We start from the raw sequence: 17598 nt of genomic DNA on the forward strand, positions 1-17598 counted from the left end.
TGATTGTAGGGAGAGGTGCTGGTCCTGGATGTAAGTGTACGGTACATATTGTACACATTGCCTTCTTTAAAAGGCTGTGCTTTCGGAGTGAGTGGAGGAGGGGGGTGTTAAGAGCTGGAAGGAACAATTCTGGACTTTAAACAGCATGGTGGGATGTGTTTGTGAGTGAGTGAGAGAGATGAGATTCATATTTATTTAATCCCCCTCCTATAAGCATTATTTATTCCCAATATTGATTGCAGTGTTCTGATTATTCATGGGCTTCAGCTGACTACTTTAAATAAAAAATAATGTAATTGAAAAAGAGGAGGGTGAAAGAGAGAGAGAGAGAGTGAGAGAAAATGCATGTAGAGACAGAGCAGCTAGGCTGCTGCTGGAGATAGCAGATCCCACGCCCAAACAGCTGGTACGCAAAACGAGGTGCTTGAGGAATCTCGTCCCCGAGACCGCAGTGATTACAGCAGACGGGGGGGGGGGGCACGAACAGCCAGGGCTTCACAACAACAACAACAAATGACTGTACAGAACAGGCGGCCTGAAGACCCAATGAATAAATTATGCAAAAACAGAGGACGGCTTCCTATCCCTGATGAGCTGACGGCCCCGAGGGGGCGGAGACTGCGCCACAATTACAACACGTCTATTTTTACTAACCGGCTGCGTGACAACAAGGGAGGGCGTCGAGAGGGAGGGAGGGATGGAGGGAGAGAGGGAGAGACACAGACAGGGAGATGGGGGGAAGGAGAAACAATGCTGGCTGTGTGGATATGGGGTCCTCCATCCAGTGACTCTGCTAATGATGGTCAGAGAGGCCTTCTCTCTGTGGGGAGAAGGGCAGGCTGGGCACCACTGCACTACCCCCACCCCAACAGCCTTCAGTACAACAACCCCTGTGTTTCAGGCAGAGATGGCATGTTCCCTCCCATCCCCCCTACCCTCCCCTCATTAGAGCTTCTCTCTGGAAATGAACTAGCGGCTGCAGCATTTAGCAGGCAATGCCGTGTGATGCAAAGTCCAACACAAAATTAATTAATTAAAAATGACAAGGTTACTGCTTAAATAAGCCTCTTCGTGAAGTCTCACCCGCCTCTTCCTCCTCCTCCTCCTCCTCCTCCTTCGGGACAGAGGCCAAACAATGGTGCCAGTGTGACATTCTTTTTGGACAAAGGACACTTGTGTAGGCAGAAAGGCGTATCCCCAAAACAACCTTCCTCCAGGCAGAAGCCATAATCTAATCACCTGAGAGAAGGACAGGAGACAGAGGTGTTCTAGAGGGTTCTGTCCCACTCTTTCCACTCAGAAAATAAAATTCAATTTACAAGAAAAACTACAGCATGTAAACAGGAACAGGCCCGACATAACAGCCCCCGAAAAATGGTGTGAGACCCTGGGGTATCAACCAAAAGTAAAATGGAGGTGAACTGTCCTTGTACCTCAGAGGTTGCAGGTTCACATCCCAGTTGGGGAACAGTTGAGCACACATGACATACACATGAGCAAGGTATCCGAATTGTGTCGGACGATTCTTTGTTTTCATTTCACATGGGTTGCCCAGTCTTATACAGCTATATCTGTCCTTCCACAGCAACCCTCAATCTGACAGCTTCCTGTTTACGCTGAAGATCCCCAGCAGATTGTAACAGGTCGTGCAACTGCCGCTCAACAGCATGAGACTGTGCCTTTTCTCGCCACTTCCTGTCGGCTTTGCGTACTTTTGCTCGGTTCCCGTTTTTTTTTTTTTTTACTGTTCGCGTAAAAAGGTCAACAGCAGACACTTAGCGTGAGGAACATCCTGAAGAGGCTGATCCCTCTCCTCTATCTGCGTCCCTCTCAGAATAAAAACAGCCCCAGTCTGAACACAGCTAGCACTACAACCGCAGAGTAAAGTCTTTATGCATTATGTTAGTGCCGTTCGACAGTGCTCTTACGCACAGATGAGCAGAGTCGTGTCTGCAGCCACAGAGTGCTCTTCTGCTTGTAGATCTGCATGCAGTAACCCCAGGATGGGGAGGGCTTGAGAGATTTACTGTGAGAACAGCAGGAAAGCAGGACAAGGGTGAAGGACAAAGACAGAGAGAAGGAGGGATGAGAGAAAGAGGGATGAAAGTATCTAATTGTATGTGCCTGGCTCATTAGTTTCCCCAGGCAATAAAATAAAAATATCTCTATCACTCTGTTCTTATTCACCCCCCCCATGTCTCTCTCTCTCCCTCCTCCCCCCTTTCACTCAGTTCATTTGGATCAATTCCATTGATCAGATCAGCTTTATTAGCAGCAGAAACATAAAGCTTCCAGCCAAAGGACATAAACAAGCAGAAGAGTGCGATCAGAGAAAGAACTGAATGTAATCAGAGGGAGATTCATTTCAAAAATATGAAACACTCATTCTATCTCTCTCTCTCTCTCTCTCTCTCTCTCTCTCTCTTTCTCTCTCTCACTCATGCATGGCATGCACACACACACACAAACACACTTTTCCAGTCTTGTCCTCTCTCTCTCCTCTTCAGTAAAGCAGCAGGACCCGCAGTTGGCCGCTGCATTTTTTCGGCCCCTCTGTTGCCCTCGCCTCCCATCCCCCAGCCTCCCCACCCACCCCCGTCCAGAGTCACGAAGCCTCAGACTCGGTCACCGCACCTTGGAGCGTGCTTCACGTGTCCACACGCCCCACACTGTCACCGCACGTCACACATAACCGCTCCTCAGGAAGAAACAATCAGTGCTTGAAAGGAGCGAATCTAAAATAAGCGTCTGATTTGTGAAGTGAAAAAATGAAATTATGGGGGGGATTTTAAACTCATTTATCAGTTTAAAATCATGCCAGTTTGTCAAATAAGTGCATAACATATGACTGTACCTCCACACACTGCTGTTTGTGTGAGGGTGTGCCTTCTAGGTGATGCTGCATTTTTGTAATCCTGAGAGTAGGGCTGATGTTCTCTACTACTGTACCACACTCCAGTGTCTGCTAAGTGACTGTAATGTAATGAGAGTTTATGTGTGTGTGTGTGTGTGTGTGTGTGTGCCTGTGTGCTTGTGTATATGTGTGTGTGCTTGTGTGTGTGTGTGTGTGCCTGTGTGCATGCGTGCTTGTGTATGTGTGTGTGTGCTTGTGCATGTGTGTGTGTGTTTGTGTGCGTGTGTGTGTGCGTGCGTGCCTGTGTGTGTGTGCTTGTGTGCGTGTGTGTGTGCCTGCGTGCCTGTGTGTGTGTGTTTGTGTGCGTGTGTGTGTGCGTGCGTGCCTGTGTGTGTGCTTGTGTGCGTGTGTGTGTGCGTGCGTGCCTGTGTGTGTGTGTTTGTGTGCGTGTGTGTGTGCGTGCGTGCCTGTGTGTGTGTGCTTGTGTTCGAGAGTAACTTCGGGAGGTCCTGCGGCTTACCCAGTAGCCCAGGTCAGAAAGAGAGGGTGCAGGAGAACCAGCGTCCAATGAGGACACAGTGTCTGTTGGCAGGGAATCACTGTCCACCAATCAACTGCGAAAAGCAGTCCCGCGGGTCACGGGCTCATCCTTATCCTCTGAGACTGAGGAAACGATAGCGATTAGCGACGCCACTCATTCAAATATTAATCACCGGGGCTCATTAGTGGGAGCTGTTTCTCCTCAGTCTTCACCACGCTGAGGCAGACTAAGCCTAATCTGTGCTTTCAAATCTCTGGACTGCTATGAAGGCAGGGCAGAGATGAGCTTGCTTTGTAAGTGTCACAGATCAGGGCCTTGGTGAAACAGTGTTGTAGTGTAGTTGCATTGACCAGACTCATATGAATGATAATTATGCAGTTTATGTATTAGATATATCTGCTTGTGTGTGTGTGTGTGTGTGTGTGTGTGTTCATATACATATACATGACCTAGCATTTAATTTGAACAATTTAATCATTTAGACGACTGCATTTACTTCTGAGTACTAAAATGCTTTGAGATTCAAACTAAACTTTCAGTGTTATACTCAAGCCTTTACTGAAGACAAGCTGCCTACATGTGAATTTGCAATGGCATTCTGACAAACATCCTCCTTTCAAAACCACCCAACTCGCCAAAACTACACCGACGCTGCCCGACACCGCGATCCCTGAAGGACGAGGTTTCAAATACGCAAGGCGACCAACCGCATTTTACTCAACCCCATTTCAACCGCCAATCTCAAACCCGCTTCAACCGCCGCCGCCGATGTGTAGCGGAACGCTCCTCACGGCCGAGGTAGAATGGGACGGGATTATTACGCCATGCGAAATCTCACCGGGCCGCCAACATTAGGCCCGCGGTCCCCGCTGGCCTGGAGGGCCGTCCCGCTCGGCAGAGTAGAAACGCCGTCCGGGCCCAGAAGGCTCAGTCGGGGGCCATGACGAATGTTTGCTAGCGTGAGGAGTCAGCGATTCGGCCACCTCTGTGTCACGCAGCAAGACAGGAAGAAAACAAGACGTCTCACAAGAGCTTTAACGCCACTCAGAAGCTCACATTTGACCAAGCGCTCAGAAAAGGCCAACAACACTACTACAAAAATAAGCAGGGCTCTGTGCTTACATTTTTTTCCCCAAGGAGCACAAGTGCTTCCAAGTAGATAAATTTAGGCGCACATTAATGCACCCAAATTAGTAGATGCGCTCCTAAATTATTTTTCCAGTTAGCACACATCAGTTTTCAGGAGCAAATGCTCCTAAAATGGGGGCAGTGTAGAGCCCTGATAATACTATTCTCTCTGCCTGTGCTTGCATTCGTAATTTTAATTTAAACTGCAGTCGCAATGTCCTCAGCACTTTCACCACTGCTCCAGTATGCGATTCAACTGGGACATGAATGCCTGCCAAAAAAAAACCGAAAGAAGAAAGTGTACATGAGCGCAAGGCCTTTTCAGGACCTACAGGCACTGTGCTGGGTTATTACAGCAGCTGACACTGGATGGTAGGTGTCTATTTAAAGTGGGCTTTATGTAAGCTCGCATTTGGGCGTGTGAAAACGAGCAGAGGAATAATCTGAGCACGGATCGTTCCAAGACCCGCGGTGTGAACCAACAGGGGCTTCTGAAAAAGGAGCGGCTGTAAGCAAAGCTCTGGGGCAGCTCTGGGGCAGCTCTGGGGCAGCTGTGGGGAATGTCCCCCGGTAAACTGTGGCTCTTTTCACGGCCGACAGGGAGGGAAACAGGCGTTCTCATTGGGGCTCGCGCTCTATTCGCATCACGTGATGTCATTTCCTGTGTTTACCCTCCAGCACAGAGGACTAGTTTAAATGACATGTAACCCCACTGACCGCAGCAGGAACTGGGAATGCCGGAATTTTGAAGGGGTGTTCTCCTGTTCTACCGATCTCCCAATCCTTATTCCGCAAGCAGGAGCTGAAATACTCTCTCTCTCCCTGCTGGTTAGGTTCCGCTCTAAACCTCCAGAGTCCCTCCGCAGTAGGCCTAATCCCTGGGGCAGGCCAGCGAGCTTCAAAATGGTGGATGAAACCGGTTCATATAAAGAGCCATGCATTCATGTTTAAATTAGAGGCTTTAAGGACAGGGTGCTGCTTGGAATAATCAATAAATCTTTCTCTGTCAATCATTGGTGAAGTCTTCACAATCAGGTCAGCACAAAGAACTTCACAGTGGGGATTTTCCAGGGTGAACAATATTTGCAATTGACAGCAATTGAACAGCATTGAGCATCTTCTGTGGATTGAAAGTATATCCAGATTAAGTATACATGAAAAAAAGATCAGTATTATTTCTGGAATATACTTGTATATTTACAAATAGTATGCAGTATGACATTTTGTATTTTTATTCTATATTTGCGTATTTTTCATTTTGGGATTATAAATATTACTGCAGACTGTTGACATATAATGTATTTAACTAAATAAACGGGGTTTGTTAATGCTGCTTAATTTAGAGAGAAATGTATTCTAGTCATAAGTATTATTTAGGCAGCAGATGCTTGCAGGAAATCGAACAGACTCTACAGCTGCAGAGATCAATGAATTCCTCTTTTATTCGGTCGGATTATACTGCAGAACCACTCTTCCCTGATTTACATTTTAAACACACATCCAAAGCAGTCACTGAGCAAACTCACGTCCAAAGCAGTCTGCTTCAAGCAAACTCGCCAGTGCCCACTTTCCATCCATTTTGGCTCAGATGTTTCCTCGTGTTAAGGGTTGTATTCATATGAACGTATGAAACTGGACACACGGTTCTGAAAACCTGCTACGTTCTCCAAAGCAAATGGAGGTGTGCAAATAGTGCGCTGCATGATATGCTGCAGCAAACAGCAGCAAGTGTCCATAAATCAAGGCAGCGTGGTTCTAAAATACTCCACTGGCGGAGGCAGGAGGTAGCTGAGAAGGAAAAACAGGGATTACAGGAAAGTTAAGTGCACAAACCTCTATTTTTAACTGAGGGCTGGGTTATAATCTGGTTAGGCAATGCTGGATGGGTGACTGTGAGGGTAAGCCACACAAGCTCAGGAAGAGGTCGATGTTTAGCGCCGCTGTCCTCTTCCACCATTTTGGCTTGACTATGGTAGACGAGATCATGGTTTTTGAGAGGAGATCCCTGGACTATGCTCAGTCTACATCAGTGGTTCTTAACCCTGTTCCTGTAGATCTATCGTCCTGTAGGTTTTCACTCCAATTCAATCTGGCACAACTGATTCTACTAATTAGCAGGTTAATGAGATCTCTAGCTGTTGAATGAGGTGTGCTTTGTTAGGGTTGGAGTGAAAACCTACAGGACAGTAGATGTCTAGCTGTTGAATGACCAATGCCTGTCATCACTGGAGGTTACCAGGGTGACCTAACTTATGTCACGTTACCCCAAATCAGGATTCCTTTCCAGACACAAACACCACCTCAAAAACCTTTGCTTCTGTCTGTGCAAACTCTTGGCTGAATTTCCACAAAATACCCCATAAAGCAAACAAGTAAAGCGCAATCTACTTGCATAATAACGATCCCTGCATCTCCCGCTCTCAAACCCTAGCAGACACCCAAGCCCTAAAGCAACACTACGCCACCCTGGATTTCACATTCATGCCCGTACTGAGTCGACTCGTAAGCCTGCATTACTGCTGTCAGTGGCCATTTGCTTTAATGCCACATCTGTCCTCCGAGTCAAAACGCTTTCAGGACTCCATACACTGTCAAAAATACATGCTCTTTTCTAAGCAGAATATAAACTCTCCTACACAGCGCACGTATTTTCCCCATGTGCACCATTATTTCCCAATGCATTTTCAGTATATCCATCATCATAACAAAAATTTACTGAGCGTACCCTTGGAATATTCTTACCTAATGTCTTACTGTACGAACACACATGTACTTACTGTACAAACATAAGAAAACGTGGCTTGTATTGTACATACAGGCTCCCATATCATGTTCTGCACCTCCACCGCTTGCTAAATGCAGATATTATAGGGCAGGATGGATGTGTTCTGCTTTAGGAGGCTAGTCCCCATAGACTATATCACTGCACGGAGGCGGGGCTAGCAGGAGGTCGGAGGTCAGTTCACTAAGATGAGATCTCAGAGGAGAGCACAGCCTTGCATGCCTAGCACAGAGCTTCTGTGAGCACAGGGCTACTGTGCTGAAGCTGCAGCAGGGCCTTCCTTCAAAGGAATCCATCCTGGTGTGAGCCAGATGTCCACATTACAGCCCCCGCCACATGTTTCCACGCGCTCCATCCATCCCCGCCCATGCCCCCCCCTCTCCTTCTCTCGCTCTCTCTCTCTCGGTACCTCTCTCTCTCCCTCCTCCCACTCTCTCTCTCTCTGTACCTCTCTCTACCCCCTCTCTCCCTCCCTCTCCTGCTGTAACTCTCTCTCTCTTCTTCCCTGTACATCCCTCTCTGCCCCCCTCCCCCTCTCTCACCCCCCTCTCTCTCTAACTCTCTCTCTCTCCTTCCCTGTACATCTCTCTCTCTCTCCCGCTCGCTTTCTCTCGCTCTCTCCCTGTACCTGTCTCTCTCTCTCTCTCTGTACCTCTCGCCTTCCCGGTACATCTCTCTCTCCCCCTGTCCCCCCCCTTGCTCTCTCTCTCTCTATCAGGAGCTGTGGTACATCCTGCCCTGAGCTCATTACCCTTCCCACCGTCGCTTCCTGAACTGCTTCCTCCCTTCGATAGGATAATAGGGGCCACCCTGCTCCACCCCAGACCAGAAATCACTTAATAACAGAGTCAGACAAACACAGGCGAATAAGCACTGCTCTCGCGCAGACCAGAGCGGCCCGGGGGCGTGTTATCTGCACCAGGGCGAGCCCTGCCATTGGCCGGGGAGTCGAAAATGGACGCTAGGATTACAGAGAGGACTGTAGGAATGACTGTACCAGCGGCAGGTCAAAAGGTAGAAGCAATAAAGTAAACTGAACCTGTAATTGAACGCTATCTGGCACTGCAGCCCCACTGAAGAACAGATAATATTTCCGCACTATATTTCAGTTACACTAATGTATACCAAAAAAAAAAAGATAAATAACTGGAAATATGATTCAGTTGCAATGCTGTCAATTACTTCTGTGGACCCACTTCTGGAGTCCAGCTAGACTTTTTTTGTTATGACAGACCACTAAATGAATCGAGCTAACATAAAATGAATTTGCTTTCACTGCTGTCATTAGTGCAATTCCCGGAACGTCAGATTCATTTGGAGGGAAAATGGATGAGGGGACCTGCAGGAGATAAACGCTAAGAGCCGTCAAATCCGCATCGGCATTTGGCAAGTGTCTCTCCATCACCTCGAGTTAATCAAGCGGTCTGGCGGGAAGCGAAGCGCCAATCACGACAAGTCCCCAGGACCAGGCCCGCGAAACACCACCACGCACGCGCGTTTTACACTGTAACACACCCGCGAAACACCACCACGCGCGTTTTACACTGTAACACACCCGCGAAACACCGCCATGCGCGTTTTACACTGTAACACACCCGCGAAACACCGCCATGCGCGTTTTACACTGTAACACACCCGCGAAACACCGCCATGCGCGTTTTACACGGGACTGTGACATTTAACCCTCAGCTGACCTTCGACCGTGACATACAGCATCAGCCCAAACGTAAAGCTAACAAAAATGAAACGCTCTTTAAAAAATAAAAAAAAGCCCCCGTTCGGCCAAGCAGTCCAAAGACGTTCGCTCAGCGCAACAAAGATGAGAAATGCTTCTGGAGAAGCTGATTTTATAAAGGGTAACAAAGTCAGTTCATTGTTATATTCATTAACTTGGAAAGCACACAGAAATATTCAGTATAAAAGTATAGTCTGTATCATTGTGCATAGCATGTGTTTGAGGGGCCAGCATTTTGACTGGAAAATAGTGTCTAAATCAGGATTCCACCACACCCTCTTCCTGTCTTTAACCTCACACAGCGCTGTTGCCCTTAGCAACACCACACGTTGGCACAGGCAAAGTCTGCCCAGCTCGCGTTCCATCATGCGTTTAAGTGTATGTGAGTCCATTATCAGGCCGTTCAGGGTATCCTAGGGCTCTAATTGGTTGTCCCCGTTTCTAGAAAGTGCAAAGGTCATGGCCTAGCCTTAGGTTACAACGTTTATCTGCCTGGCCGGACACGTTTATCCTGCAGGAGGAGATTTTCAATTTCGGGCTGCAGCGCACTAGAGCAGCTGGGGACGTGTAGCCAGAAGAGCTCCAGGTTCAAATCCTAAGCAGGTTGCTGCTGTTTTTGTCAGTGTAGTGCCCATCACTTTTGATTGCAGCAGCTGTGCTTACAGATAACTAAAAACGCAAGGTGCGCTTACTCACCGCTGTTCAGCAAATTAAACTCATCATGAAATAATTGGGTTAGTACACCGTGACAGTACAAGAGTAGCGCCCCATCGATTGAGAGAGCACTGGCTGCTCTGTGCTCCTTTCTCTTAAATGCCAATCGCCAGCACTTAAAGTATTAGAATAAAACTGATAAATGCGGTGCAGTAAAATAACATCGATTCTTTCCTCGAAGAAAAGCAACGGCTCTTTTGAACCCGGGGGATTGCGCTGATGTAATTAGTGCCGCCCGCACCCAAATGGCCTGAGGACAAGGCCTCCAGGGGTCCCGATACTGCCCTCTTACTGACTGCAAGGTAAAAAGGCAAGGTCCTGATAGCGCCCCCTACAGGTAAACACCAGCTTGTAGAAAGGTGAGGCCAGCTCTTTCCTGCTTTCCAGCTCCTGGAAATCACACAAATTATCTGACTCCATTTAAAGACTTCATCCTTGAAAACACTTTGGGAGCTGATCGAGCAATAAACAGGATTGTGTCCACAGCTGGTAGAGGGCTCTCTATTTTTGACGTCAGTTTTTATTCCTGTGGGTAATTCTCAGAGCAATCTGAATTACTCCATGTTATTTAAACCAAATACTACATGTTATTTAATTGCTTCCCCAACACAACTTGAGAGGACTTCCTCCGTATTGGCAAGTGTAGACCTGTGTTACACAATCAGCAGAAAAGAGACGTACGTAATTACCACAGAACCCAGCACAGATTCCCTGTGGAGCAACACAGAGCTGCGTCTCAGATAAACGATCAAATTAACAAAGGCACAGAGGTCGGAGGTCAGGAGGTTGATGAGGAAAACAAACGGCCCATCGTCACACTGGCGGCAGCTTGCTCTGTCAGCCACTGTCACATCAGCCAAGCAGATTCAGAAATAAGTCGCCAACATCAGCTTGCAAAAAAAAAAAGAAGAAGAAAAAAAAACACATTTTCCAGTCGACTTTGGGTTTCAGAAAGAGAATTTGGTCAGACTTGTTGAAGGAAACTGGTGCGGCTCAACTGCCCATACAAACACGTTCGCATGGGTGTCATGTGTTAGCCTGTCTGGGACCCCAAAACCACAGATGCACAAATCTTTACTACACCAATGTAATTCAGGAAAAGGAAGACTGTCAGGACCCTTTGAGGCCTAAATGTCATCACGCTGTTTGTCCTACCCCTAGGGCTGGATGCCAGAATGCAAATTGAAACTGACATGATATTCTAATAGCACACCATTCTCATTTGCTGTTCCACAGACTACCTGGATGCAACTGATATAGGGTAAAATATCAGTGATCATTTTACAGTGAAAGTTATATTTCTAAGGGTACTTCTTAGCCAGCTGGTAACGACACGCACACATGTTTGTGTGTGTGAATAATATTCTGTGTTGGTTCGGTCTTTTTCAAAGGCGAAAAGTGAAGGATAAAATTCCAGAAAAGGAGCTACTCACAGTTTATGGAATTATGAGATATAAATACACCTGAATATGAAGCACTGATATATGAGGTTCCCGCCACACAGCCATTTATTACCTGAGCCATGAGCTTACTCTGAAAGCAAGCGCATCCGTGGGCACATGTGGGCATTAATAATTAATTATATGTGTTGCATCCTCCCGTCACCCGCCATTTCCATAAAACGCTCCCCAGCGCGAGCTCCAAGCTCAGGCACGGGGGATTCAGAGTGCCCACCGTTCGCGCCGTGGAAACGCTATTTTCTCCAGGTACACAGTGCTAATGTGTTAACAGTACTAGCCTAGTGAGTTAGCTGGATGGAATACAAGTGTATCTGATGTCATGATTTCAAAGACTACGCTTCTGTGTGGTTCTGCTTGATTTTTGCATGTTTGGCTGCAATATCACAGTGAAAAGCCCACATTAATAATGTAGCAAATCGGCCACCAGCCGTGGCATCCAATAAGGGCTTGATCATCTGAACTGACCAATAAGAGACCTCCTTTGTGAGCTGCTATTGGATACCTGGAATCAGAGCTCTTGGAGGCTTCTGGAACGCACAGACTTCCTCCGAAAATCAATTCTGCTGTGCCAAGGAGGTCAAAATCACGACCAAAGTGTCTACAGTACCATCCATGAGCATTTATATTATGTGAACATAAAACCATGAAACGGTTTTCCTGTAGGAGAGTCCTATTATGAACACCTACTAACCTGAGCAGATTTCAACCACTTGAACCACTGCATATATATTTTATACAGCAATGCACTCAAAATTCATGGCATGGTGGTGGTACCACAAATGGCAAATTCCATAAAGACTTATTCCATAATGACTATCCTATTCTAGAATGACACCCTCTGTAATATTTATTCCCCCAAATGTTTATTTCTCAAGTCAGTGAAGACCACAGACCATGACCAGGGTAAGCTAGCCGTTTCATTGCCAGCAACAAATAAAATAATCCAGGCTTCAATTGGCACGTAACAGTGGTTATTCTTTCATCTCAAGAGAAAAAGATTTACTCTTTGTGTTCTAATATGCACTTATAATAGTCATGATTATTGGCCAGAACACTGGCTGTTCGCTTTCCTCAGCACCCTTCCTGCCCTTCGCCCCCCCTCCCTGGCCATGGACGCCCAGGTGCGCACTCACCTTGATGGGGTTGGTGCTGAAGCAGATCTTTCGGCTGGGCGGCGGCTCCTCTTCAGCAGGCAGGCCTGGGACCTCCAGGCAGCTGGACTCGGGCTCGTAGGCCTCATCCTCGTCCTCCTCGTCCTCGTCCAGCTGGCTGCCGCCGGAGTCCTCCCCGATGCCGCTGTACGCACTGATGTCCACCAGGTCCGCCTCGGAGTAGTCGTCCCTCCGGGACTCCTCCCCTGCGTCCTCGCCCTGCGGCGACCCCTCAGGCTCCTCCCCCTCCGCCCGCCCTCCTTCCTCCTGCCCCTTCTCTGCCTCGGGGCCCTCTGGGATTGAGGAGCCTGTCTCGGAGGCCTCGTCCTGAGCCCTGGTGGTCTCGCCGTTCTCCAGGGAGGCGTGGATCTCAGCCTGCACCAGCCTGCTGCCCGTCTCCAGGGCGTCCTTCCCGCTGGCGTCCTCCCCCACTCCGGCCTTGGACTCCCTCTTGGCCTGGTCCAGGGCCAGCTGCTTGCTTTCCTCTGACCCCGCCCTGTGCTTGTTCAGCTCCTTGGGCTTGGCCCCGCCCCCTGACCTCGGGGCGCCAGTGGAAGAGGAGGCTCCCTCCTCTCTCTGTGCACCTGCTTTGGTCCTGGGGCTCTGGGGCGGCCCCTCGGGGGCCTTGGGGAGCCCGCCGTCATCCTTAGCGGCGACTGGGGGGAACACGCGCCCCTTCTTGGTGATTATTTTGGAATTGAGAACGCCCACTCCGCGAGCGGGGGAGGGCCGGTGCAGGTTGTTGCGGAGGTCGGCCTTCTCAAAGACGGCGCTGAGCTGGCTGACGGTGGGCGACACGGCCTCCCCCGCACCCATGGCATCCAGGCTGTCCAGGGACTCGTTGCTGCCGTTGAAGCGCACCACCACGTCCAGCCGGCCATCCTGGAAGCCCGACGCCCGCTCCTTCTTCAGCAAGATGCGGTTGGTGGCCGCCTGTTTCTCCTGCAGGTGGCGCTGCTCGAAGATCTTGCGGGTCTCCTGCAGCTTGGAGAAGCCGCAGGCGCCGCGCGGTGCCCCGCCGTCCCCCTTGCCGTCGAAGCGGCTGACGCGCTCGGAGACGGTGGAGCCCAGTTTGAGCAGCGCGCTGTGGTCCACGTTCTCATTCAGGCTGCTGGCCCTGGGAAGCGACAGGCGCACCGCCTGGTCCTTAGCCTTGGCCGGATCCTCCTCCTCCCCCGGCCCTGTGCCCATCTGCATGAACATGTTCTTAATGCGGTGGACGTTAGAGCCGTACCTGCGGCCCCGACCGGGGGGCCTGGGCTTACAGTCCTTGCCTTCATCCCCGTTCGTAGCGTTGTTCAGGGCATCCTTAGCCTGCTTGAGCGCCTGGATACCCGCCTCATAGGCGTTTCTGTGCGGTGAGGGGCTCCTCAGCGACGTGCTGCTGCTGCCGCCGTTGCTGGCTGCGGACGGGGATTCGGTCTTCATCATGGTTGATCACGCTTCGCCGAGGATGGGCTTTGACGACATAGCTCCCCTGTTTTTCCCCGGAGCGGCGGCGCGGAGTAAATCGGTCAGATTCGCCGATGGTAGCCGCAGGCAGGAAACAGATACAAACACGCACAAAGAATCGGGCGACAGGACAGAGAAAAGAGAGAGCGAGAGAAATCAGGCTTGCGAATATAATTTCAAGCGCAGTTATACAATAGGCAAAGAGGGAGAACGCAGAGAAAACGGACGCATCTCTGATCGGTTCTAATAGCAATATACGAGGAGAATCACACTGTACGTATGCAGGGAAAAAAACGAATGTAGGACTATTAAAAAAACACGGACGGTTGCATTTCGTTAAGCGAATAATAAATCAGAGCAGCAGTGATCAGTAGACGTTACACAAGCGGCGGATAGGTTACGTTTAATTCATTTTTCATTAATCATTTGATGTCTTGATTTTTCTCAGCTACCTTATTGCAGATTTCTGGTCCTCCTGCAACAGCACAAGCAGCTGCAAAGAGGAAGGACACTACTGGGTCATAAAGCTAGCTGATTCACAACACCCACAACATTGTATTCTCGACAGGAACTCCTGGGGATATTTAAATTAGCTATATGGTTTAGAAACCGAACGTGCACTGCTAGCAGTATGGTTGCTGATTAGTTTAGTAATAATCGTTTTTCCTACGCCGTTTTAGGAATTTAAAAAATGTCATTAATATAATTAGTAACACGTAGATATACTCCTCTGAGACAGTGGCAAATGCTGCATTTGCATATACAACTGCAAAGAGAAACCACGTCGTTGGCTATGATCTGACGTCGAGTATTAGGCTACAGGTAGCTTAAAACGCTCACATAGCCTACTTTTATTCTTAAAATATTAGCTTGCGTTTGCAATGCCATATCAAAATGTCACAACTAACCCCGCTGGCATAATTTACTATTTTAAAGTTTCCAGTTGCCTACTTTTGTAGGTTACTCAGTTGATGACGGTCCGTTATGTCTAACCTACAGCTGATGGTTTCTCCGTTTGGGAAATGGATAATTTCATTCCGTCTATGTTTATTTATTTAATCAGTATTATTCATAATACACATAGCACGACATACACGTTGAACGTTATCGATTCCCCATATATTTATCATTATTATTTATGCTATTTCGGTCAATGGTCCTTATTAGACTCTGCACCGAAACAGATAATTTAGTACAGTCCCGTAGGCAGAAACAATGGATTAAACCAATTTATTATGAAAAAATATCGCTTATACCCCATTGTTCAAAAAACAGAGTTTCATTTTCCGTCCTACATTTGTTCTATACAGTAGGCTATCTACTGTGCACATTGTCTGTTGTCAGACCATATAAAAGTAGGCTATGGATTCATGCAGCCTACATTATCTATATTTTAACAGTAAAAGCACAGTAGAAAACCAGTTTCTTATCCGGCGCATAATTTGAGCAAACGCGTTTTCCAGCGATTGGCTTTGTTGTGACAGGGGAAATGGCCCAGTGGATACACTGTTGCAATACCCATTTTATACAATACGGTTTGTTTTCGTATTTATTTATTTATTTTAATCGTTTAAAAACGATCGTTGCGTTGCCTCAACATATTCACCAACAGCCACTGAGCGTAATAAACAAAGGACAGCCACACTTAATAATATTAACGTGATTCGTCCATTTGATAATTTATCAACGACATAGGCAGCTTGTCTACGGTAAATACGGCTATTGGTTTGTCAACAAAGGCTTTAGGACCCTGTGGAGACCGAAGGCCTTAGCCGTCTCGCTTGCTGATACCCAGACTTTGCAACGTTGCTTCTTGCATCTCATGCTCTCCATAATAACTGCTAATTTTCGCAACAATATGAAGGCCGAGAACGAAAATTACAAAATATAGCTCGAGCGACATCAAACCCGTTCAGCATTGTAGCGCTTCGCTTGCTGTCACTACCTTGCTTTCCGGTGTGCAACGAAAAAGGTCGCCGTTCCAGTTATAGTCCGTCTGTTAGCCGCTCCATTGTGTTCACGCTTTGCTTGCGTTCTTTGATTCCCCAGCGAGCTTTCAGCACTGACGCCTGCCCTCTTTCCCTCTCTGCCTCTCCCCGCTTCTTTTTTTTCCTACCCGCATCACTACGAGCATACGGCATCACGGTCACCGTTAACTCTTGCTGTGACAAAAAGCCAATTTTTTCTTTATGAAGTAGCCTACTTTAGTTTGGTATTATGCGGATAGGCTTGCAATCTGTTATAATTTAATATAGTCTAAATTAATGTTTTGTCGACTGACGCATACGAGTTTAGGATAACTGTATGGACAACTGCAATTGCCTATTAATTATACGGAGTGATAATGTTCGTACTGCATTTGTTAAACTAGTCGTACATCAGTTTATACCTTGACTAAACGACTTTGTTAAATTAATATAAGTGTAACCTAATTATTATGCAGCAATTAGCCCTTTTGTTTTAGAGACCGCAAGTCACGTGAAATTTATCATATCAAATTTTACACGCTAAACAACGCTAAATTAAAATTAGATTTGCAGTATTACATTTCTTCTTTATTTGGTTCTAATAATCCGCGTTACGGTAACTAAGGTTTTTTGTTACCATAAACGACAAAACGACTGCATACTGAGCGCATGAGCAGGTGGGTTGAGTTCATGGAGACATAAAGAAATGTTTGTCCTAATTTGCAAAATTACTTATTGCTTTGTGTCACCGGAAAACATTTGGTTGTTCGCAAGTTGAGACTGTGTACGTGTATACAAATTGGTCAAAAAGTATTCGTCGTATCATTCCTGATCATTTGGTGGAAACTGTAGGCCTAACTGTAGCTGCAGAAGTGATCACAATAGTTGTAATTCTTCTACTGTATATTTACCAACTAATAGACCTACCTCTTTGGAATAACAGTCAGAATACCAGCGACCTCTGGAGTAAAATCGGCGAAGTCCTTTAAAATGGCAAATCTCCATTTATTATATAGGCTAAAATACTATGCGGGTGCAACGAAATCTGTACTTAAAAAATTAATTCGTTATGTTTTAAGATGGTACATTGGTGTTAATTGAACTGGGACAGAGGTAAAATCGTTTAATTCAGTGCCCAGCAGTGCTCAACTGACCTATTTCTAGACACTTTCTAGGAAGATTTGGAAGGTTATTTAGGCTACATACTGACGGGAAACGTAATGCTATTCCAGCCCTTACGAATCCTATGTAGCAAAAAAGATTGTTGATAGTTCGTCTGTTGAGAGTCCTCTTCCCGGGGGTGCATGCTTGAATGCGTAATATTGTGTTTTATAATACAGAACCCACTAAACGAAATACTAGGATGAGATGAAATGTTTTGTTTGTTGTTTTGGTTTGTGTACCATTTGGCATCGGTATGCTTTTAGTCACATGAATACGAATTCGGAAGATTAAAAAAAAATTATCTAACAAATAAATAAATAAGGACAAAACACATCAAAAGTAAGACATGGCTATAACGGGTAGGTAAAGGGTCTTGTAAAAGGTCCAGGTTAGATTCCCAGGTAGGACACTGCGTATGTCCAGCTGTATCAAATGGATACAGCTGGACATAGGCAGTGTATGTAAGAATACAAAAGCTGTATAATAAGAGTATCAGCTAAATACCTGCAATATAATGACTTGCTATAGTTGTTGGGTGAATGATGTCAATACAGCTAAGATTAGACCATGGTATGGGGTCCGTGTATTTGATGTCTGCAGGCAAAATGCATGTTATTCCCAAACCATGCAAACAGTCACTAGTAGTTGTG

The 17598-nt window shown here is 47.0% G+C and overlaps 1 protein-coding gene across 2 annotated transcripts in view; it reads right to left on the reverse strand.

The window, feature by feature from the left end:
- ppp1r9ba (protein phosphatase 1, regulatory subunit 9Ba) overlaps positions 1–15923 on the reverse strand; it is a 46726-nt gene extending 30803 nt beyond the window's left edge. The window contains exons 1-2 of one of the 2 annotated variants that reach the window (XM_064314251.1): positions 15763–15923; positions 12348–13842 (exon numbers count right to left, since the gene is read on the reverse strand). In XM_064314251.1, the coding sequence (XP_064170321.1) occupies positions 12348–13796 (1449 nt within the window). In that variant the 5' untranslated portion in view covers positions 13797–13842; positions 15763–15923. Of the gene's footprint in view, positions 1–12347; positions 13843–14269; positions 15723–15762 lie in introns of those variants that run through there. The other variant, XM_064314252.1, reaches the window with a different exon arrangement.
- Between the last annotated feature and the right edge of the window lie 1675 nt (positions 15924–17598).

This window comes from Anguilla rostrata, chromosome 17 (assembly GCF_018555375.3).
Source record: "Anguilla rostrata isolate EN2019 chromosome 17, ASM1855537v3, whole genome shotgun sequence".
NCBI lineage: Eukaryota > Metazoa > Chordata > Actinopteri > Anguilliformes > Anguillidae > Anguilla > Anguilla rostrata.